This window comes from Balaenoptera ricei, chromosome 6 (genome assembly GCF_028023285.1).
Source record: "Balaenoptera ricei isolate mBalRic1 chromosome 6, mBalRic1.hap2, whole genome shotgun sequence".
NCBI classification, from domain to species: domain Eukaryota; kingdom Metazoa; phylum Chordata; class Mammalia; order Artiodactyla; family Balaenopteridae; genus Balaenoptera; species Balaenoptera ricei.
Genome location: NC_082644.1, coordinates 102400427 through 102424598, shown reverse-complemented (window position 1 = coordinate 102424598; position 24172 = coordinate 102400427). Strand labels below are relative to the sequence as shown.

Here is a 24172-nt window from a genome sequence, read left to right as displayed (position 1 = left end):
AGAGGCTGCATGGCATAGTAGAAAAGTACTGGGCTAGGAATCAGGAGACCTGGGTTCTATATCTGGCTCTAGGGGCTTATTATCTGTGTGACCTGGGGAACTACGTCTCTTCATTCATTCATTCATTCGTTTGTTCGTTCATTCATTCAAATTTATTGTGTACCTACTGAGTGAAGGTACTATGATGAAACCCTATCCTCAAGAAGCGCAGTCTGATGGAGAAGGGATATATACAAATAATTAAAATACAGTATGAGATATACTAAGATATAGATTATGCACAGGGTTGTATGGGAACTGATAAAAAGCCATTAGAAAAGGTAGGAGAGAGGCATGGGTGCCTGCGGGTACAGTTAGCAGCATTCCTCTTCTTTCATTTCATAAACTGAACGAATACATTCTAGATGCTCTAAACTGCTTCAAAATTATACAAACACTGTATAGTTCTATAATAACTCAACTACCTATTTAGGGAAAGACTCAAACTGGCTAAAAAAAGGTCCCACTAACGTTTTACTGGTTGCTAGAGTTTTGCTCTTTATGTGTTCTCCCCAAATCATTTCTCTTATTTACTTTTGTAATGCAGGTTTCTATCTCATTATGCTGTATTGCACAATGTCCTCAGCCTACAAAAGCAGGTTGTATACAAAAGCCTAGGGCCTTTGTGCAAAGGAAAAGAGGTAGGGTGGACCCTTCTCAACCCTTTCCTTCTCTGCAGGGCTTTGTATTCCTAAGGATGGGCCCCCCCCCTGCTTGGGGATGTTACCTAAATCATGAAATGATATTACTCAAAGCAATGGAACTTCAAAAGCATTTCCTTCCCAGTGCCTACTCTAAGATTTCTTTTGGCATAAACTGCTCACTTTAATGGATTAAGAATCAGACCCTTGCTGACTTCTCATACTTAGTCACAAACTACAGAAAACTTTTGATTTTTTTAATGGCTTTTTTATGCTAAAAGCTGCATGTGGGAGTGCAGGCATCAATCAGCAACCTGCCCTCTCTCTTCCCTCCCTTTTCCCCAACCATGCCTGGCTTGCCAACTTTAAATGGCAGAGTTATCTGGGTGCTGCCTGGTTATTGACTTATCTGACATCTTCCACTAGTTGAAGTCATCTTGTTGCTGTAAACACTTACTTTTTCAGTGATAACTATGTCATCTTTTTCTCTTTTGTGGCATGTCTGGTGAGGAAGGCAAAAAGAAGAATCAATAGCAGAGGCAAACTGGAACAAGGAGAGGAACAGACTTAAGAATCAGAGACTCTTAAGAGTATGGTATAAATTGTTACCTTTAGAGAAGTCATTTAATTTTATTCACATTCAGTCTAGAACATTTATTTTTCTCAGTTCAAAACTGAGATTATAATCAAAAGGAAAACTGGATTGAGGTCATTGAAAATAAAAAATTCCATTTCCTACTGGGCTAAGTACAAACTTGTTAGCTTGGCCTTCAAGGTATTTGACAAATATGGCCCTGGTCTCCTTTTCAACTTTAATCCACTATTTCCCTATGTATACTGTTTAAGACAACAGTAAACTATTAGCAAACTATTGCACAGAACTCTCTTAACCAATTTAACTGATCACACATCAGCTAGGCTATTCTCCAGTATCATGGGAGCAACACTTCTGCTCTCCCTCTCAGTGAAATTATGTGCTTATTGAGGGTGTCAGTTGTGTTTATTCACAAAACAATTTATGCCAATTGTGTTTATTATTCTAAATATATAATTCAATAAAGTATTATATAAAGCAATGAAGTATAAATGTGAAGAGGAAAACAACAGCAGCAGCTAATATTAACTGAGTACTTACTACCTGCCAGGCACTGTTCTAAGTGTTTTACGTGAATTAACTCACATAATCTTCATAAGAGCCCTGGGAACTAGATACTATTATTGTCCCTATTTCACAAAGGAGGAGACTGAACAACATGCCCAAGGCCTATACAACTCAAAAGTGGCAAAACAATTTGGCTCCAGAGATTTAACTACTATGCTATACAAGTTGAAAGCTTAGGAAAGACTAGATAAAGATACACATAACTATACTCCACTCCACCTTGTATGTGAAAGTAGCCACAGATAATACATAAACAAGTGAGCAAGGCTGTGTTCCAATAAAACTTTATTTATAGAAACAGGCAGCAGGCTAGGACAAGATTTAGCCCTCACACTGTAGTTTGCAGATCCCTGAGATCCACACTCCAAGAAAAGGCTTATGTCAAAAGAATGGCAAAAAGATGTTTAAGTTTTAAGTTAAAATAAAATGTTTAAGATCTACGGGTAACTAATATCTGTATGATTCCCTGCTTTCACTTACTTTTTTTCAGTTAACTTTTCCCTTCAACCTGGAAAGCCTTACTTCCTTACTTCCACTTGGAATCCCACTCATCTTCAAAGCCCACTATCTAACCCACACCTTCCTCCAAACTATGTAGATTTGATCTCTTCTTCCTTCGATATCCTACAATCATTAATTTCTACTTATGAGACTTACTTTGCTATATCTTCTATTATGGCTATTTGTATACTTCAATTATCGCCATTATTCAACTATAAGCACTTTGAGGACAGGAACATTGACTTACTCATTTTCTCATCCCAGGCAACACCCAGCACAGCGTGTATACATAGCAGGTTTTCAGGTGATGTTTCTTGAATTGTGTTCTGATGTTCTTCTGTTTCAGTGACTGAACAAAAAGAACACTATACCCCCCCCAAACCTACGTTCAATTCACATCCTTAACACCACACCTAAGATCTAACTTGGTTGTAATTTTAAACTATTAATTTTAAAATGCATCCACCAGAACAGATTAATATAGGTGTACCTGTATATAAAAATTGTCATCTAAATTGTAGCAAAATTGCTGATAATTCAAGGAATTGTTAAAATTGATGCTTTCTGGTTAATCTTCAGGGGGTCAATACATTTTATAAACACATCTAAAAGCTGTATACTTAAGCAAAACAAACAAAAATGCTTTATTTAAACTTGAGACAGGGTTGTGCCTATTTACCTCCCAGCAGTACTATTTGATAGATAACTGGGAGTGTTTAGGGAGCCTGGCCCAAGCTCAGAGCGAGTTAGAAGGGCTGGGACAGGAATTCAGGTTTCCTGATTCCTAGTCCAGTATTCTACTTCAGGAAGACAGTGGCTTTTTAGGTACACTCAATCCTGCAGTTCAAAGCCTGGAAGACTAAGGAAGCCTCACCACTATCTTCCCCTTCCTCATACTGCCAATCAGAACCAGCAGCTGTGTCCCACAGTGGTGATCTGGGCACCCATATTTGTGGTGTTTCCATCACCAAAAAGGCTGATCCAGATTTTAGGATTCCAGCCTATCTAGAAAGGCGACTTAAACACCCTGGATAAAAACACCCCCAACTCAAGAATGCAAAATAAGTGCTCAATGATTCCCTTTAGCATTTTTCCCCCCTTTAGCATTTTTAAAAAGCACTATTCAGATGTTGTGGTGCTGGAATGACAATGACCAGTACTGGGGAGAGGGGTAAGAAAGAGCTGTTACTTATGCAGCTTATTCTTTTTTTTTTTTTTTCCTGAGAGTTGCCAAGCTCACATTTAACAGAGAGCTACCACAAAGGGTTCCAGTTCCAGCGCTTAGATTCCAGTTGCATCATTGCTTTAACACTGTCAGCCTTCACTGCTTTAACCATCTTAATCTGTAAAATAAACACAGGAAGCAGACAACAGCCCTATCCTTCAGTTTAACAGAGGAATACTCTGCTAACAAAAATTAGACCTACATATAATATTTTTAGCTATCCTATTTCTCTTTCCTCTCCTCTAGAGCTTTAAACAATAGGAAAATCATCTTCAACTGACACAAGAGACTAAGCAACACAGACAGTTCACAGCTAGTACAGCATTTTTATCTTTCTGGAAGCTACCTATAAAAGGCAAGAGCCATTGCTGGGCTCTCTGGGTCACACGGAAAAAAATATCCTAAGGGAATAAATTAAGGAATAAGGAAACAAGGATGAATTCCACTACTTGGTCTAACAAAGAATTAATGAGGACCCATTACGGGCAAGAAGGCATAGTGCTCTGTGACACAGGAGACACCAAGATTAATAAAACTGTCATCGTCCTTGAGGAGCTTACAGTTTAGTAGAAGCACACAAACTATAATAAGCAGAACAAGGCAAGTGCCAAGAGGTATAAAATCTCTGAGAAGGAGCTACCAACCACTTCACTTTGATTTCATGCTAACAGATTAAAACATTCAGGTAAGGGACACCTGTTGTACTAATCTGATTGAGAGGAGAAGCCCAGAGTGAAAGCACTCCTGAGAGCTACGGAAACAGAAGCTACAGTGGGACATGATCTGCTTATCCACACCTCCGCTAAGCCAGGCCTACCCCGAGATTGTTCCAAGAATGACCACAGGTTAACCAAAGAAATGCATATATAAGATACAGAGAGGGTGGAAACCGGAGGCAGAGAAGTCGACAGCAATTGATGTTGTCTTAGGTCTGTGCCAAGAAGACTAAGCAAAACCCAGGCCAAGGTTGGTGCTGGGGGGTTTTCAGCTTCTGAAGTTTCCTCCTTTCCATCACCCACCCCCAGAACATTCCAGCTCTCCTGATCACCTGCATAGGTGGACTCTAGGGAGGGGACTCTCTCCAGATGTATGCCACAGTGGAGCAATAACCACTCTGTGAGAGAACCCCGTACTTAAGGACTGGTAAGGTTCTTGTTGACCCGGCAGCCTGCTAATTCCCGAATCAAGAGACTAGGGATCCAGCCCCAGGCTGCCCTTTACTCTGTGTGACCTCGGACTAGTCATCCAAGTGCTTAGTTCCTCTCTTTCCCTACCTGTAAAGTCTGGGATTATGAGAAGACCGGGATTGAATTCGATGACCTCTGAGGTCTTAAAGCTTCTTGACCAGTCGGCACACGGTAGCACTGGACAAATAACCCGTTGAATAAATAGCGAGGGCGGCCACAGGGGACAAGCGGCAGAGGGAATCAGGCTGGTTTTACAGACGGGGAAACTGAGGCACGGAATACCTTGCCCCAAGGTTACTCCGGTTATGTCACTATGGGGGCCGGGCCGAAAGCTCAGGTCTCCAGACCTCCAGTCCCGGGCCCTTTTTCCTTTCGCCGAGCTGCGAAGAGTGGCGCGGAGGTCCTCGTCTCGGAGGGGAAAGAACTGTGCTCGTGCCAGGGTTGCGAGAGGGGCGGGAGAGGCCTTACCTTCCCAGATCGAGTCCCGCCACCGGCGCCTCCCTCTCAGAACCTTATTCTGTCACACCCCCAGGACTCTTCAGAAGCCCCCTCCACTTCTGACCCTCTCGACGTGTCCAAGACCGCCACCGAAGCGCCGATTCCCGCCCCTACCCCGCCCCCTGCCTCTCTGGCCAATCGCCGCGCAGGGCTTCGGAGCGCCTGTGCGTCTCGCCGCCTCTGAGGGCCGGAGAAGCCTTTCGTCACGCGGCGTGCCTCCCCCTCCAGGTCCTCTCATTTGCCTTTGCTCCACCTTCTCCAGAACCTAGTCTCCTCCTGGCCGAGTCACCGTGCGAGAGTTCGTCCTGCCGGAAAACAGCACGGCGCGGCGGCATTTTACGACGTCGGAGGTGAAAGGCTCTGGAAACCTTTCGACTTCCTTCCAGAAGCGGGGCGAAAGGCGGCGCGATGTTCGGTGCGGGCGACGAAGACGACACCGACTTCCTCTCGCCTAGCGGCGGGTGAGTGACACACGCGTGGGGCAGAGGGCGTGGCTGAGAGATCCTGGCCATTCGGTTGGAGGGGCCGCTCTCTTATCAGACCTCTTCCCAACTTCCGGGTCCAGAGCCTTGCCACATTCCGGTGCTCCACAGGTCTCAGAATCCAGGCAGAGCTCGAAGCTGTGCTGCGTCTGTCCACCTGGATTCTGGACCTGGCATCTCCCCTGACGCGCGGTAGGACCCTGGGGTTCGACTTTTGCTTTCGGGGTCACAGTTTCTCCTTCTGTGAAATGGGGGTGATTATTGATGAAAATACCTGTCTCAGAGTTTTTATGAGTCAGCTGGTGCCTATATGAGACTTTCTCTTCTCCGTGGACAAGGCGGTGACACTTCAGAATTGGCGCTGGTGCGTCAGCTTCAGCATCCTTCAAGACCTAGCTCGGATGTCACTTTTTTGGTGCTTTCCTTTCTCCCACGGCCCCAGGCAGAATAAATTGCTTTCTCTTACTTATTCCCACAACTAGGTGTGTTTACCTTTATCTTTGTACACAGAACCTACTAGATTTTGAGCCCTGACAAGACAAGAACTGTTTACGTTGTTCATAGTGGTCTGCGCTCGGCATGGTTCCTGGCACATAGTGAGTGCTCAGGAGGTGCCTACTGAGTGAATAATGACTGTGAAATTGCACTGTAAAGCTTAAAACCAGTGTAAGAAACTGCAGTTGCTGTCCCCTGTCCCCAGTCACTATATAAACTAGCCTGGGGTACAGGTCTTCAAGAGGCAGGGCTTTCTCTCTTCCACTAATCAATTTAGCCTTTTCCCTTGTGTTGTGTCGGTAAACAGCTTGACTCCCTTCAAACTTGTGAGCTGCCAAGTTCCGATCCTTGCAGAGTCTTTCTTTGAACATCTGTTTAACCAATTTAAGAATGTACTGAAGAATGATGAATACACCAATATATACTCCTCATTCTACTAAATACTTAGAGGTTACAAAAATGATTAAGCTGCTCTCTCTGGTCTCAGGTTGCTTCTAGTCCTGGTGGAGAGTCCAGTACGTGATTGACCTAAAACGACACTGGCTCTCTTTTGGTCTTAAATAGGATCTTTTGACTTACACTGTGATCAGCTCTACATTAGCCATCCTGCGTCCTTTTTTCACTCTCACTGCCCTGTTCCACCCCTACCCTCACTTTGGATGCCCTCCATCCACTTAGTTCCCCCTTGAGTTCTTTCAGTTGCTCAATTATTTTAGAGCTAAGCAGTGCTTTGGTTCCTTTTTTCCCTACTCCACCCAAAACATTCACTATTTCCACACATCCAGCCTGTTGCTGTTGACTATGTAGTCAGCCATTTGAATTAATGTTTTTTCAGGCAAACCTGTCTTGTAAATGGCTGTGCCTTTTGAAAGTTTACAAAATATACTTTATTTATTTTTAATAAATTTATTTATTTATTTATTTTTGTCTGTGTTGGGTCTTCGTTGGTGCGCGCGGGCTTTCTGTAGTTGCGGCGAGCAGGGGCTACTCTTGTTGCGGAGCGCGGCCTTTCTCAGTAGTTGTGGCTCGCGGGCTCTAGAGCTCAGGCTCAGTAGTTGTGGCACAAGGGCTTAGTTGCTCCGTGGCATGTAAGATCTTCCCGGACCAGGGCTCGAACCCGTGTCCCTTTCATTGGGAGGCGGATTCTTTTTTTTTTTTTTTTAAAACATCTTTATTGAAGTATAATTACCTTACAATGGTGTGTTAGCTTCTGCTTTATAACAAAGTGAATCAGTTATACATATACAATATGTTCCCATATCTCTTCCCTCTTGCATCTCCCTCCCTCCCACCGGGAGGCGGATTCTTAACCACTGCGCCATCAGGGAAGCCCACAAGATATACTTTAAATTCACATTCTTCACTAGGTGAAAGTCTTTGAGGGAAGTCTGTAAATGAATGTTAGGGCTCCCAACTTTATTTTTAATTTAATTTTTATTTTATATTGGAGTATAGTTGATTTACAATGTTGTGTTAGTTTCAGGTGTACAGCAAAGTGTTTCAATTATATATATATGTATATATATATATATATATATATACATATATATATATATCTCCATTCTTTTTCAGATTCTTTTTCCATATAGGTTATTAAAGAATCTTGAGTAGAGTTTAGGGCTTCCAGCTTTGATGCAACAAGCAGTACACTGCTGACTGAAAATTCCTGGGTGGATAACCACAGTCATGTGCTCTTCCAGGTTCCTGGCCTGAGATAAGTTCTTGGTGGCTCAGCTATGCTGATTTCCTTTGCAGGCTCCTCAAAGACCTGAGAAACTAGTTCTAGGCAGGAGACTGTACTCCTAAACACAGACAACAGCTAATTGAATGATAAAAGGCTTAGTAAACAAAGTTATACAGGTAACTTATTTTTGTTCCCAGTAATAACCAGAAAAACTAAATCAAGTTTAAGATTGAGAATACAGAAAGTTTCACCAACATTCCCTGATTCAGCTATTCCTTTGTCAGTTTTCTCTAAGGAAGTAAAACATATGACTGTGAGTACTGCGGCTGCTTCTCAGTTCCTCTTGTACAACTGTAATTTACTGTAAATATTACTTGATTATTATTTTTTAAGTATCTTGACTTAAATGTGTGACTTACTTGATTCCACTTAAGATAGTCAAGCCTAATAGAAGTGAGAGTATTAGTGCCTAGGATGGCTGTCTAGATGATTGATAATCTGTGTTCCAAATTTCCAGGCCTCTTGGTCCATGGTTAACCTAGCAATAGTAAAGTGGTAATCAGGAGGTTTGTGGGGTTTTTTTTTTGTTTTTGTTTTTGGTCTTAGCCCTTTCTTTCCGTTGAGACTTTGAAATGAAGAAATATGTGAATGCCTACTAAGTGTATGGTGCTTGGCTTCAGCTAATACAGATAGGAATAAGGAACAGTTCCTGCCCCTAAGAAGCTTCCAGTTTAGTAGTAGAATAAAACAATCCAATAATGATAATCAAAAAGCATTCTTAAGGGGCCAGTAATGTATATACTTGTGTTGTAGATTATATAAAAGTTATATCTAGGCAGGGACTTCCCTGGTGGTCCAGTGGTTAAGACTCCCTGTGTCCAATGCAGGGGGCATGGGTTCGATCCCTGGTTGGGGAACTAAGATCCCACATGCCACGTGGTGCTGCAAAAAAAAAAAAAAAAAAAAAAGTTATATGTAGGCAAATCTGATTAGCATAATGATGATAAATCACCAGTGTAGAGGTAGAAAAAAGAAATCTGGAACTGATCATCAGAAAGCATTTTCAAGTTCTATAAAAGATACAGAAAAGCCTAGATTCTGATGTTGATTCTGCCCCCAGTTAGGAGTGTGACTTTATGGACAAGTCACTTACCATCCTTGACTCTCCATTCCCCAGTCTATTAAATAATGGGGTTGCTCTAGGTGATCTTTGAGACTTTTCCCAATCCTGTAGTTTGTATTTATGCTAATATCAGCTTATAGTTGGAGGTCAGTTTGTGCACTGATCAAGCATGGTTTCTTCCTTCTAGAGGTATCTGAGTTGAATCAACATTTTAAGGTAATAGGGTGTGTACACATGTGTATAAAACATATTGTGTACTTTGTGCAAGGTACTGTACTAAGTACTATATATACAGTATTGTATTAATTTCTTTCTACTACTCTCTGAGGCAGTTTTTACTAATATTATACTCATTTTACAAATGGGAAATTAAGGCTGAGAGAGGAAAGTTGCTCAAGGTCAAACGGCTAAAAAGTAGAAGAACCTAGATTTGAAATCAGGCAAGCAGATTTCCACCAGACTGCCTGTATGCCTTATTATTATTATAGAAGTAAATGTTTGATAACACAGTTTGGAAAAGAAGTACTTGAACAACCGAAAGAGTCCCCGTTTATTAAAATACACTGATACATCATAAATGCATGTATTACTGTTTTGTTGTTTGGTTTTTTATTTTTGGCTGCGTAGGTCTTCGTTGCTGCACGTGGGCTTTCTCTAGTTGTGGTGAGCAGGGGCTACTCTTCGTTGCGGTGTGCGGGCTTCTCATTGTGGTGGCTTCTCTTGTTGCGGAGCATGGGCTCTAGGCTCACGGGCTTCAGTAGTTGTGGCATGCGGGCTCCGTAGTTGTGGCTCGCGGGCTCTAGAGCACAGGTTCAGTAGTTGTGGTGCATGGGCTTAGTTGCTCTGCGGCATGTGGGATCTTCCCGGACGAGGGCTTGAACCCGTGTCCCCTGCATTGGCAGGCAGATTCTCAACCACTGCGCCACCAGGGAAGTCCTGTATTACTGGGGGTTTTTTTTGTTTTGTTTTGTTTTTATTTATTTATTTATTTTTGGCTGTGTTGGGTCTTTGTTTCTGTGCGAGGGCTTTCTCCAGTTGCGGCGAGTGAGGGCCACTCTTCATCACGGTGCGCGGGCCTCTCACTGTCGCGACCTCTCCCATTGTGGAGCACAGGCTCCAGACGCGCAGGCTCAGTAGTTGTGGCTCATGGGCCCATTTGCTCCACGGCATGTGGGATCTTCCCAGACCAGGGCTCGAACCCATGTCCCCTGCATTGGCAGGCAGATTCTTAACCACTGCGCCACCAGGGAAGCCCTGTATTAGTGTTTTTAATGAGAAAAGAAAAGGAGTATAAAATTAAGGTTAGATAAGATTTTGATAAATAAATGCACAGGCTAACATTTATTTTTTATTTTTTAAATTTTTAAAATTAAACAAATCTTTTTTATTTTTTGGCTGTGTTGGGTCATCGTTGCTGTGCACAGGCTTTCTCTAGTTGCGGCAAGCGGGGACTACTCTTCGTTGCAGTGCACGGGCTTCTCATTGTGGTGCCGTCTCTTGTTGTGGAACACAGGCTTTAGGCATGTGTGCTTCAGTAGTTGCAGGCTTAGTAGTTGCGGCACGCAGGCCCTAGAGCGAGAGGTTTTCAGTAGTTGCGGCACATGGGCTCAGTAGTTGCAGGGTGCAGGCTCTAGGGCACGGGGGCTTCAGTAGTTCTGGCTCGCGGCCTCTAGAGCGCAGGCTCAGTAGTTGTGGCACACGGGCTCAGTTGCTTTGCGGCATGTGGGATCTTCCTGGACCAGGGATCGAACCCGTGTCCCCTGCATTGGCAGGCAGACTCCCAACCACTGTGCCACCAGGTAAGTCCAACATTTATTTTTTAAATGTGATTAATGCTGGAATGACTTTTCCTATGAATTATAAACTTAGAGACTAAAGTCCAGAGTTAGCAAGCTCATTCTTGCTAACATAGTTAGGGAGATGTGTACATTTGAAAACACTTCAGAAGTGGAAAGTGTAATAATTTACAAAAAACCTATGCCCCTAAGACTGTGTAGAGTTCATTTTAAAAAATTAATAGAAAGTAGAATTAATCTGAAAGATAATTAGGTTGACCTGGCTTTTGGATTGATTTTGCAGTCATCAATTGGCTGGCCTTTGGGGCATCTGTGGAAACTTAGTTTACCTACAACAATTTTGTCTTTACATTGAAAAAAAAAACAAAACGCACCTGCAAAATTAAAACAGCAAATCCAATACCCATAGTTTACTGAAGCTACCAAGGACATTCTTTCTTATCAATGATTTGTGCATAATCTGTTAATCTTAACTAGGTTCTAAGCTTTGTAAATTTTTCACAAGGCTAAAGGCATTGCTCAAATTCCTAGAATCTTATTCTTTTAGGGAATCTGCTCAGATTGCCCTGGGTAAAAGGAGAACTCTTGGTCTTTTCTAAATTTCATTAGCATTTGTTGATGTCTTATTGTAGGCCAGCACTGCTCTCTACAATTGCAATATCATTTAAACCTCTTAGTCCTTTAAAGTAGGCATTGTTGGCCCCATTTACAGGAAACTCAACACTACCTTGAGAAAACTAGGTAATAGTTTCAAATCATATTAAATTTATTTTGCAAAATGCTAGTATGTATTATACATTAAAATTATCAGGGAAAAAAGACCAAAAAAAGTTGTTGGGATGTTTCAGTATTTAACAGTAACCAATTACCATGTTAGATGATAAAGACTGAATAAGTTTTATTAATCTCTATGGAGTGTAACTCCATATAACAGCTGCTTGTTATATATCTCATGTTATAGTTTGCAATTATATAGTATATACCTAATTCCCTTGTTAGAGTATGTAAGCTACTTGAAAACAGAACCGAGTTTTGCTCACCAATGTATACCCAGCACTTAACACAGTGTCTGATGCATATTTCTTGAATGAATGAAGTATAGAGTTCTGTGGGAGCCCCAAGGAAGATCACCTAACCGAGACTTTGAGATTAAGGGTCAGCTTCCAGGGGAAGAATGTTTCAGGCAGAGAGAACAGCATATCCAAAGGCTGGAGATTAGAAAGATCTTGCCTTATATGAGAAATTAAAAGTTTCACAGTGTGACTGTAGCACGCAGTTGGAGATGAGAAATGGTCAGATAGGAAGCTGGGGAGGTAAGGAGAGTTGCAGTCTTGAAGGGGCTTGTAAAACTGTCTTATGGAGTTTGGACTTTTATCTTGGTAATATTGAGGTGTCATTGAGAGTTTTAAGGAGGAAAGAGACTTGGTCAAATTTGGTTTTGAGAAAGGTCACTGTGGGTGCAGTGGGAAGGATGGATAAGAAGCAGACACGACCAGGGCAGGGAGATGAGACAGGAGGTGGCTGCAGGAATTCAAGCTCTGTAGATGTGATGGTGGTTTGAAGTAGGCAAGTGGCAGTGAGGCTGGGGAGAAGTGAACGAGTTCGAGAAATAGCAAGTAAGATCAAGTGGACTTGAGGATTGGTCATGAACACCAGGGGAAAGAAAAGTCAAGGTCGATGCCCAGATTTCAGTTTTGGTTGTGGATGTTTGCAGAAAAGGGTTAACATAGTAGACCTGAGACTGTTATCCTTAGAAAGTCTTGCTTACAGGGTTGGCTGGCAGCTGGAAACTCGATTGGTAAACAGTTCCCCACACTACAGCTTTCCACAAATGTTAAGAGCGGCTCACTGTGCCTAAACTGTTTGTATAGACGATATGGTTTATTACTGAATCTTGTCTTCCTTCTGGGAGTCTAGAATTTTGGTACATGTTAGAAGGTTTCTATGTGACTAGCCCACAATCAAAAACCTTGGGCACTGAGTGTCTAATGAGCTTTCCTGGCAGACCACTCTCACACATGTTGTTACAACTTATTGCTGGAGGAATGTAACATGTCCCGTGTTACTCCACTGGAAGAGGACTCCTGGAATTTTGTTCCTGGTTTCCTCTGGACTTTGCTCCAGTGTGCCTTTTTCCTTTGCTGATTTTGGTGTGTATCATTTCCTTGTAATAGACCTTAGCCCTGAGTATATATATATTATATATATATATATATATGTATATATATATATATATATATATATATAATATATATATATATATGTATATTATATATCATGCTATAACTGTATGGTAAGTCCAGTGAGTCCTTCTAGCAAATCACTGAGCCTGGGGGCAGTCTTGAGGATCCTGACACAGAATGTCATTCATCAAGAGAGGGAGCACAAGAGTAAGAACAGGTTTTGCTGGGCAGTGGGCATTGGCAGTGGGCATTGGAAGATATGAGTTCTGGTTTGGACATGTTGCATTTGTGTTCCCTGTGGGATATCTGTGTTGTCTGCACTCAGGAACAAATTCTGGGCTAGGAATACAGATTTGAGCACCATCAGAATTTGGATAGCACTGATATCAAGGTAAATAAATTAGATTGCCAAGGGAGAGAGAGTATGAAATCTTGGGGACATGGACATTTAAAGGTTGGACAATAGTAGAAGAATCCAAGGAGTTAAATGAGGAGCCAGAGAGATGGAAAGACAATAAGAGAGGGATCCCATTAACATTTATTGATGTCTTATTTGGGCTGGTCCCTCCTCCCACCCCTGCAGGTATCCCCACAGAAGTCAGAAGAAGAGTTTGTTTAAAGAAGAACAAGTTAGTTGACAGTGTAAAAAGGCAGCATGAAAGCCAAATAAGATAAGGACCGATAAACTGTTTATTAACAAAGAGGTTGTTGGTGATTTTAGTAAGAGCAGTTTCAGTGGAATAGTTCGTAAGATTCATCACAAGGGATGATAAAAGAATGGTTCTGCTGTGAAAGATAAAAGATGAAATCATATATGGGACTATGTTTGATGCAGTAAGTTTGCAATATGGTTTTTTTTCTTTAAAGGTGGTGATTTTCTTTCTTTCTTTCTTTCTTTTTTATTTTTTGAAAGCATGGGGTCCTAACCACTGGACCACCAGGGAATTCCCTGTAATACAGTTTTACTTCAATGTAATAAACTAGTGAAAAATAGGAAACTATGACTTGCTAAAGGCAAGAATGTACAGTTTGAAGAGACCATAGAGAGCACCTGGACTAATCACCTTAATTTACAGATGCAGAAACTGAGGTCCAGAAAGAAGAGATGCCTTGACCAAAGTCCTATGGATGGGCAAGGTCATTTGATGCTGTTCATATCAGAGATACAATCTTGATTTCAAAGAGACTTAGTTGCCGCTTCTGATATTGAGTGGTGGGATATATAGTCAAGGAGGTATTTGTTTGAGGTTGGAGCATGAGCAGCTTTTATAATGATTCCAGGTTTGAGATATGTCAAATGAAATGTCATTTTCATTTTCTACTAACAGTACCAGATTGGCCTCTCTTTTCGGACTGGATCAGGCAGCTGCTGGCCATGGAAATGAATTCTTCCACTACACAGCCCCAAAGCAGCCTAAGAAAGGCCAGGGAACAGCACCAACAGGTAAGTTAAGAGGTTAGGATTGGCCCCTGACAGGTTAGTTGGAATGATAAACAACCTTCTAAAAGTGACATGCCAGGTCATCCCTCCTTGATCAGTCTGGCCAAGCTCACCACCAGCGAGGTGCATGCTGCTCTGAGCTCTGAGATCCTGAATTCCGGCGGCTAGGTAGTATGCTGTTTTTTGGAAACTGATGGAGGAAGGTCATAGGCAAGCTCTTCTGCCCCATGTGGACACCACTCTCCAAAACTTTGCCCAGGGTGCTCTACATAGGCACCGTCCAATATTTTGGAAAGAAGGAAGAGCTGCTTTTCCCATCTTTCACCTGGGTGGGTTAGATGTATGCTGACAGTGAATTTTTCCCAACTAGAGAATGATACTCAATGCTGTATCCCCTGAACATTTCATCAGGATGAACACAAGACATATTGAATGAAAATTTGTTGAACGAAAGGAGGAAAGGGGGGACTAATATTTCTAAAATACCTGCTATGTGTTTGGTCTCAGGTGCTTCACCTAGATTGTCTTATTTAATTCTCACAACAATTCTGTGAAATAGGTGAGACTACCACCATTTTAGAGGCTCAGAGAGGTTTAGGCACATGGTTAAGGTCAGACAGCAGTAAGTGACAGAGTTGAAATTTGAACCCTGATCTGACTCACTCCAAAGCTTGCCTGCCATCCTCTGCACTTTGCTGTCTTTGTGTAAGAATCTGAAGAGGAGTGAGGGACTGATAGAAATAGCCCAGAGCAGAACAGGTGGTAAGGGACATTAAATTAAATATTTGTTGAATGAAGAAGAAAGTATTGAATGTCTTTTACATGCTAGGCGCAATGCCAACACTGAGGATGTTGTTAGGATATTTAGAGTTGAACAGTTGCAACAGATACTGTATGGCCCATAGCCTAAAATATTTACTGTTTGGCCCTTTACATACAGTGTTTGCTGACCCCTGCTCTAAGTCTTACCTGTCACTTTTGGCAGCTTTGCTGTGGATTGCTGGCCCTGTTCTCCAAGCCATAACCTGGCCAGATTTCTAGTAGGCTATGCTTTTATGTTTCCTGTGGCACATCTCTTCTCAGCAGTGTACTTCTAACTCAGTTTAAAGTGGTTGAGTTAATGAATGTGGATAAAAACAAACAATCTCAGTCCCCACCCAATGAAGTAACTTGCTTTTTAAAATTAGAAAACAACAACTGTGAGTTAATTATACTTTTAAAGGGGAATTATAGAGGCATTTCAACTTAAAAATTACCTATACTACTGTCTTATGTAGGCATTTACAAATAAAGTAAAAACTTGCAATACAGGAGACATTCTCTGTTCAAAGAGTATTTATATAACAAGTCTTTTGGGGAAGGAGGTGGCTGCAGCATAGTTCTTGAATCTCTTCAGATCTCTAGAAAAACAGAGCAACTGGGCAAACCTTGGATAATATTTACAATAAAACCAATTGAAAAGGTATCCTCATGAACTCCCCCAATACAAGCAGGTATGGACACAAGGCTTGCATGGTGTCAACATTTGCATGGGAGAAAACAAGGAAGCAGTGGGAGAATATTTGAATCTGAGAATGGGCGAACCCAAAGTAGCCAACAGGTGTTCATGGGCAATGTGGCAGGCCAAGCTGGAACTGCAAAGCATTTTGCCCATTTTAGTTATGGGTAAGTACAAGGGGTTGATGATGGTGACTAGAACAGGAGCAGTCTTGCTCCTATGAAGTGTTGAAACTCATCCACTATGGTGACCTTCCAGGAGAGGTCCCCACCCTGAGTAGGACCTGCTGAGAGTGGAATTAAAATGAAGGAGGATCGGGATATTAAAAGTGAAGAAGAAAAGATCCAGATAAAAGTAGCTCTAGAATAGAATCAGGAAGTCTCAGGAGGAAGCCCCCTCTTCCTGCTTTTTTGAACTCTGTATGGCAACAGAAGAGTGGGTTCCATGAAGTTAGGAAAGCCACCCTGAGCCATGCCTCTGTCTAAAAGTTCAGAAAAGCAAATTTCACATAAAAGTGAACAATAGAAAAGTATCAGAGTCAAACTCCATGCAAAGTTATTATAAGAGCAAGGAACAGAATAGTATCCCTACAGTGAGAGCTCTACTCTGTGAGAATGTTTCTTACTGAATAGATCAAAACTACAACCACCTATTACCATTAAGAAAATAACATAAGACATGAAATGAGAACATAAGTGAGAATTTTAAAATCTCAGAAGTAAGTGACAGGACTTAGGCAAGAATTAGAGATGTCAGAAAAATTATTTCAGAAATGAAGATTAAACTAGAAGGAACACAAGAATGAATAAACACAACAGATTATGCCTTAAAAGAAATAGAAGGTTAACAGGAGGACATTTTTAAAATAAGAATTAAAAAATTTAAGAGAGAAAAAGTTTTGAAAGGAAAGTGGCCAGTATTGAAGATAGCAAAGAACTTCCAACATGTGGAATATACATATGTATATTCCCTGAAGAATTTAAAAAAAGAAATGGGGAAAACAGGCACCTAAAACTATAATTCAAGAAAACTTTCCTTGGGAAAAAAAAAGGATTTGAAAACATATTAAAAGCAGTCCTCATGGGCAGGGAATTCAAGAATCTGTACAGTACTCATTTCCGAGGGGAAGAAATGCTTAACCAATGAGAAGATCACATGATTGTGGCATCTGACTCACTTATCCCTCTAGCAAATCCATGAGCAAGGGCGTTAAGTAGGGAGATGAGAGTGTACTGGGAAAAGTTGAACTAACCTGAAGGAGGATGCTAGGCTGACCTTGGGGAGACAGTAATTTTTCTGTGTTTCAGACTTGGCCTGATAACTGAGGCCTTAGTTCTCCTTTTTTTGGTATTCACTGCTTCTCAGGAGAAAAGTTTTATTGTAGCATTACATCCAACTGGAAAGTACTGATTGAATTTAAAACTACGTTGTAGGTTTTTACAAAAGAATAAGGAAAACAAGAACAACCCAGACTAGGAAAATAAGCCAACAACATAAAATGGGTGATTCATCAAAATAAAACAAAGTAAATGGCCAGTACAAATCTATAGAAAATGTTAAATTTCTCCTTCCCTGTAATCAATAAATGCAAATGAAAACAACAGTGAGGTGGCATTCCCCTTTCCCTAATGCCACCCGTATCCCATTGGTAAAGATTTAGAAAGATTATCTCCTCCTGCTGGCAGGGATGCAAAGCTGGCCTACTCATACTGCTGGTGGGAGTGTAAACTGGTAATGGCATTTCTGAAGGGTATTTGGGCAGGTTGTAACAAAACCTTAAAAATTTTCACACTCTTGCATGCCATAATTCCATTTTGGGGAATTAATTCTAAGAAAGTAATTAGAGGTACATACAAAAATGTGCGTTTTAAGGATGCTCATCATAGTGTTATTTATCATAGAGAAAAATTGGAAACAGCCCAAAGAAATGTCAAACAATAGGAAATTGGATGAATTCTAGTAGAGTCAGCATAGTATTTAACCATCAAAAAGTGTTTTTAGGACTATTTTGTGTTTCGGAGACTGTTTTGAAAAGTATAAGGAAATGCTTACACTAAGTGAAAAAAGGAGATTGTCAAATCATTAATTTTCTTTAAAAAAGATGAAAAAGCTGGAAAGTTTATGTGTATAGAAAAAGGACTAGGAATAAATACATCATATTATTAATGTTTATTTTTGGGTGGTGAGATTATAGGTCATTTTTTTTATGTGTTTCTGTATTTGCTAAGTTTTCTACAGTTGTACATGTATTCTATAACCAGAAAAAGGTATTTCAATACTGTTAACAAAATTCAACTGAGTATATTTTAAAGATCTTATTGGCTATCTTCAGCGATTCACGAATTGAGCAGCATCCAATCTAGTAGATAGGGGCTCTGACAAAATGAAAGTCTTTTATAGGCAGAAGGGAGCAGGAACCAGGCAGAAGGGGGAGTCTAGTGTAACACTAGGCAAAACAGTGGGTTGCTTATTGCAAGGTTACTTTCCTTTAGGGGATAGCAGAGGTCTATCAAACAGATTACCTAACTAGTGCTGATGAGATCATTCTGGTTTAAGATTCCATTTCTGGGGGAGCCAGAACTGTAATTATGTTGAATCTCTGTTTGGTGGGGTGGGTCTTATCCTAAGTGACTCCATTTTGGGCCTGTTGTCTTGTTTTTAATAACAACAAAAAGAATCAAACAAGGATACTTTTGAAAATAAGTTCTTGGTTGCTATGGCCATGCCTGTGTTCTCAACAGATTCATGTGGTGAGTGTGAATATGTGATTTACTCTAAATACATTATTTTTAAATGTTAGTGTTACTTTATACCACTGTGAAAGTAAAGTAATGGATGTAATCTGAATATCATGTTTTCTACCCCAGAAGTAAGGGAAGGGGAAACAACTTCATTTTTATTTATTATAGCTGTCAGAATATTGGAAGGAGAAAAGGAAGATGGAATGTGACCTTGCTTTCTAGACAGTGCTTCTCTTCCAGCCCAAAGACTTGTTTGGAGTGGAGCCAGAATCCTGGGTTCTAGTCCTAGGCTTGCTACTGTCATTGTGCAAGGCACTTGGGGGCTTAGAGCCTCAGTTTCCTCATCCCCAGACATGGCCATAGGGCCATTTTGTGGATCAAATGAGGACAATGGTCATGAAAGCATTGTAACACTAACTGCAAGGCTAAAGAAGAATTTTGAAGCTGCTTTAATGGTTAAAAATCAGTTTCAAGCAAGAAATGAATGACAACTTTGTTTTCTGCTTCATCTCTTCGTCTTCAGGAAATCAGGCGACACCAAAAACAGCACCCGCCACAGCAGGCACTTCCACAGTATTGGTTGCAACAGCAGTCCATGCATATCGCTAGTAAGTAGCGGAGAAGGAACACTTTATAAAGTTGGTGGGTGTGTGGGTTAAGCTCCTGCTTTTTGCAGTAAGCCTTTCGGTTCATTGCAAAATGGCTACTCAGTCCTGCCATAGACAAAGTATCAGTAATGCTTTTTAATGTTTCATTTGGAGAATTTTGCACACAAAACTTTGAAGAGCCATTATCTTGTGCTTTCTCTAGGAACTGCTTATACCCTCAACAACTGCCTTTTTAAGCGCTCAAAGAAAGCCACTCCACTGAGATACATGAATAGTAGATGTTGAAAGAGTAAAGAAGTTGTATATGAGCTTTAAATTATAAACTGCTCACCTCTGTCCCTTTCTAGAGGCTGAATGACTAGATTCCCCACTTTATATGGCAGAAAAGAAAGCTGGTTCTACTTAGTTCAAGGAAGTGTTAATACCTGTTTTTCTTGCTTCTATAGCACAAATGGTCAATATGTAAAGCAGGGCAAATTTGGTGCTGCAGTCCTGGGAAATCACACAGCCAGAGAGGTAAGATTGCCTCCTTGTCTTATGTATATTCAAGTGTCCCAAATCATATCAGTGAGCTGGTTTTTATCGGGACTTGTCTGATATCTTACATATCAGAGGATTAGATTGATTGTTTGTACTGAATGTGAATTTTTAATGTTAGGTATATAATAACATTTATAGTCACATTTTGCTTACTGTTTTGCATTAAAACAAATTCAACCGCTCAAAATCATTAAGTTTGACCTTTGTGAAATGGATCTAGCTTAAGAATTTGGAGAGTTTCAGAGTAAACCATTTACCGAGGACATCCTTTTTTTAGGTAGTGAACAACATTTAGTGTACCACTTAGAGCATGACCACCGTTTATCCTTTGAAAGTTTGATGAGTTGGGTAGTCGATCACACAGCAAAATATTGGTTTGAGTCAAAAAGATGTGGATAGAAGTGCGGAGACTGATTTCCTTGTGTGGGTTGTGTCTAGCTTCAAATTCTGCTCCAGAAGGTTTTGAACATTGTTGAAATACGCATAAGAAATAATAAAGGGCTTCCCTGGTGGCCCAGTGGTTAAGAATCCGCCTGCCAATGCAGGGGACATGGGTTCGAGCCCCGGTCCGGGAAGATCCCACATGCCGTGGAGCAACTAAGCCCATGCGCCGCAACTACTGAGCCCGCGCTCTAGAGCCCACAAGCCACAACTACTGAAGCCCGCACGCCTAGAGCCTGTGCTCCGCAACAAGAGAAGCCACTGCAATGAGAAGCCCTTGCACTGCAACAAAGAGTAGCCCCCACTCGCCGCAACTAGAGAAAGCCCGTGCATAGCAATGAAGACCCAACGCAGCCAAAAAGTAAACAAACAAACAAACAAACGAATAAATAAAATAAATCTATTAAAAAAAAAAATAATAGAATTTCAGAAGTCCAGGTAACATGGAGTCCATGCACCTCAGAGACTCTGAGACACTGAGACAGAAGATGACCTGTTCAGGGTAACTAACATAATGGACAACACTCATTTGTATTAAAAACAAACGAACAAAAAGCTTAATTTTGGAAATTTGGAAACACCTATAAAAATAGTGGGTCTAGAATAACAAACACCCAGATACCCATTAGCAGACTCTAGCAGTTATTAATCTTGTTTCATCTCAACTGCAGCCTGTTTTTCTTCTTCCCCTGCTCAGATTATTTTGAATAAATCTCCAGCATACAATTTTAGCTATAAATATTTTAGTATGTATCTCTACAAGGTAAGGATTTTTAAAAACACAACCATTACGCCATTATCGCACCTGAACAAAACCTACAATAATTCTTTGATCTCATTCACTACCAGTTAGCATTCAAATTTCCCTGATTATCTCTCCCTTTTTTTTTAAAACAGTTTGTTTTAATCTAATAAGGTCCATGCATTGTAGTTGGTTACTATGTTCCTTAAATCTCTTTCATTCTCCCATTGGGAGGTAAATAATGTCTGATTGTCTCTCATTTTGTTATGTTAGCAGCCATTGTTGATTATTATCTAGATCTATTAATTCATTAATAGATGAATTAATTGCCATTGGATTTCAAAAATCTGGTATTGGGACTTCATCACCCTTCACCTCCAGATAGGATGTAGCTTTTTGTGGCAGGCAACATTCCTACTGTGACAATTATAAAAAGACAGATAAATTGCAAAAATTATATTTTAAAATTCATTAGAGAGCTATGGAAATTATGAGGACTAGATGAACTAAAATTTTGAGAGGAAAGAGCCAATGAGCTGAGTGTTTCCTTCCCTTGGGACCTTTGCTGATGCTAAGGAGCAGACTAAACATCAGGTATGTCCCAAACAGAGAGAGAGAACTGGGGGAAAGAGACATTGGTAAAAACTAGAGGAGCTCCAAACACAAGATCCGTTTTTCCCCATGGGACATTTAATGAGTTTGGGGGTGGTGTGGAAGTCCAAGGGCTGTGCCAGAAAGGCAGAGGGAAACTTCTGCAATCTTGTGGGGCATAGGAGATAAAATCCTACTGTAGGGTGGGAAAGCAACAACCTTCCTCTCAATACATTTGCTAGATTTTGAACTTCATGGGGAGGAGGCTAAAGAATCTCAGCTCAGAATCTCTGATGGGCAGAAAAGTCAAGACTGAGGAGTCAGAGACCTTTCAGACTCTTAATCAAAAGCCTACGAAGATAGTGCTCGAGAGTAGGGACAACCAGAAATGGACCAACTCTTAATAAATCTGTGATCCTTTCCTGACCAGCTCAGTCTATAAGATTAGCTCCTCACTCTATCTGCTTCACATAGGGTAAAGAGAGTCCTTTCTGGTGCAAGATTGTATATGAGCCCCCATAGTCAGTCCCTCCCTCCCTTCTGGGGTTGAATTTTAATTTCTGTGTGTGTGTGTGTGTGTGTATGTGTGTGTATAGTAAATATATAGGAGACATAAAATGTGCCATTTTAACCATTTTTAAGTGTACAGTTCAGTTGCATAAATTACGTTCACAGTATTGAGCAACCATCACCACTATTTCCACTTTTTTGTCACCCCAAACAGAAAATCTGTAATCATGAAGCAATAACTCCCCATCCCCCTTCCCTTATTCTCTGGTAACCTCTAATCTACTTTCTATCTCTATGAATTTGCCTACCCCAGGTATTTCACATAAGTGGAATCATACAATGTTTGTCTGGCTTATTTCACTTAGCAGAGTGTTTTCTCAAGATTCATCCATGTTGTAGCATGTATCAGAACTTCATTATTTTTTTATGGCTGAATAATATTCTACTGTATGTATATAACACATTTAATTTATCCATTCATCATTTGATGGACACTTGGTTGTTTCCACTTTTTGACTATTGTGAATAACAGGCAGTGAACATTGATGTATAAGTGTATGTTTGAGTCCCTGTTTTCAGTTCTTTGGCGTGTATACTAGGAGTGAAATTGCTTTGTCATATGGTAATTCCTTGTTTAGCTTTTTGAGGAACCGCCAGACTGTTTCTACAGCATCCATACTGTTTTACATTCCCACAAGCAATATATGAGGGTTCCAGTTTCTCTACTACCCTGCCAACACTTTATTATTTTTCCTTTTTTTTTATAGCCATTCTAATAAGTGTGAAGTGGTACCTTATAGTGGTTTTAATTTGCATTACCCTAATGCCTAATGATGTTGAACATCTTTTCATGTACCTGTTGGCCATTTGTATATCTCATAGTCACCCCTCATACAAATAAAAACACCAACAAAATAAAGACATAGATAATTATAGTTAAAGAGTACGGTCAAAATGAGAAGAGATTAAAGTGGATGGTGAGAAGATGTAATTTAAACTCTAAGCTTTAAGGGATGAACTGAGTTTTGACCTGTATGAAGCATGACTCCTGACATCTTACTGCTGATTTTGTATTGCCTTTTAATTTCTGTTCTCTCTTTTTTTCCTGCCCATCTTTGCTTGAGTACAGTATAGGATTCTTCTTTATATCAGTCAGCAACAGCCAGTTACTGTTGCCAGGATTCATCTGAACTTTGAGCTAATGGTAAGGCTTCCTGTATTGGAATCATCAATCCTTTGGGATTGGTTTATAGGAGAGATTGATCTGTGCATACCTGGTGGGAATTAGATCCACTACTTCCGCTCTGGAGAGCAGAGTGGATAGCTTTTTTTTTTTTTTCTTTTTTGGGCTGTGCCTTGTGGCTTGCGGGGATCTTAGCTCCCCGACCAGGGATTAAACCCGGGGCCCCAGCAGTGAGAGCACCAAGTCCTAACCACTGAACTGCCAGGGAATTCCCCAGAGTGGATATCTTAACAGAACCTCTTGGAAAGGTCTCTTGGCTGCCTTCTGGGAATGTGGACTAAGGGGTGATTGGTGGAGGGTGGGAGGGAAGAAGAAAGTTCCCTGATAGCTCTCTTTGGGTCCACCTGAGTCAAGGCCCTTCTACATGAGCTTAGGCAGCCAGATTTATCTGCTATGCTGCCTGCAGTTGAGTTATCCCAACATTTCTCCTTTCCCCAGGTTCGGCCCAATAACTATAGCACCTTTTATGATGACCAGAGACAAAACTGGTCCATCATGTTTGAGTCTGAAAAGGCTGCTGTGGAGTTCAATAAACAGGTAATATCTATATATTTTTTAGTGACAAGCATAAAAAAAAACGCTAAATTCATCAGTTGAGCTTACTGTATTTTAGGGAAATAATAAGAATACTTATTGAAATTGCTTGAAAATGAGACTTTAAGGAGAAAAAAAAAAGGCTAAATGTAAACTTACATCTTTAAAACACTTTCCACTTCATAAATTATCTTAAGGAATAAACACAACTATCTTTTTAAAATAGTGGTTTAAGAGAATTTTTTAAAGTTATTTCATGGTCATTAT

At 40.7% G+C, this 24172-nt stretch overlaps 2 protein-coding genes across 4 annotated transcripts in view; one reads left to right on the top strand and one right to left on the bottom strand.

Annotated features, from left to right (window-relative positions):
* Positions 1-5352, bottom strand: part of SLC31A1 (solute carrier family 31 member 1) — a 30591-nt gene extending 25239 nt beyond the window's left edge. Inside the window, exon 1 of the mRNA XM_059925366.1 lies at positions 5224-5352. The gene's annotated coding sequence lies outside the window, so the exon portion shown is untranslated. The remainder of the gene's footprint in view (positions 1-5223) is intronic.
* A 220-nt stretch (positions 5353-5572) lies between these two features.
* FKBP15 (FKBP prolyl isomerase family member 15) overlaps positions 5573-24172 on the top strand; it is a 55050-nt gene continuing 36450 nt past the window's right edge. Inside the window, exons 1-6 of one of the 3 annotated variants that reach the window (XM_059925348.1) lie at positions 5573-5714; positions 14345-14460; positions 19220-19304; positions 19751-19820; positions 23258-23332; positions 23810-23908. In XM_059925348.1, coding sequence (XP_059781331.1) covers positions 5662-5714; positions 14345-14460; positions 19220-19304; positions 19751-19820; positions 23258-23332; positions 23810-23908 — 498 coding nt within the window. In that variant the 5' untranslated portion in view covers positions 5573-5661. The remainder of the gene's footprint in view (positions 5715-14344; positions 14461-19219; positions 19305-19750; positions 19821-23257; positions 23333-23809; positions 23909-24172) is intronic. The other 2 variants (XM_059925347.1, XM_059925349.1) reach the window with 2 other exon arrangements.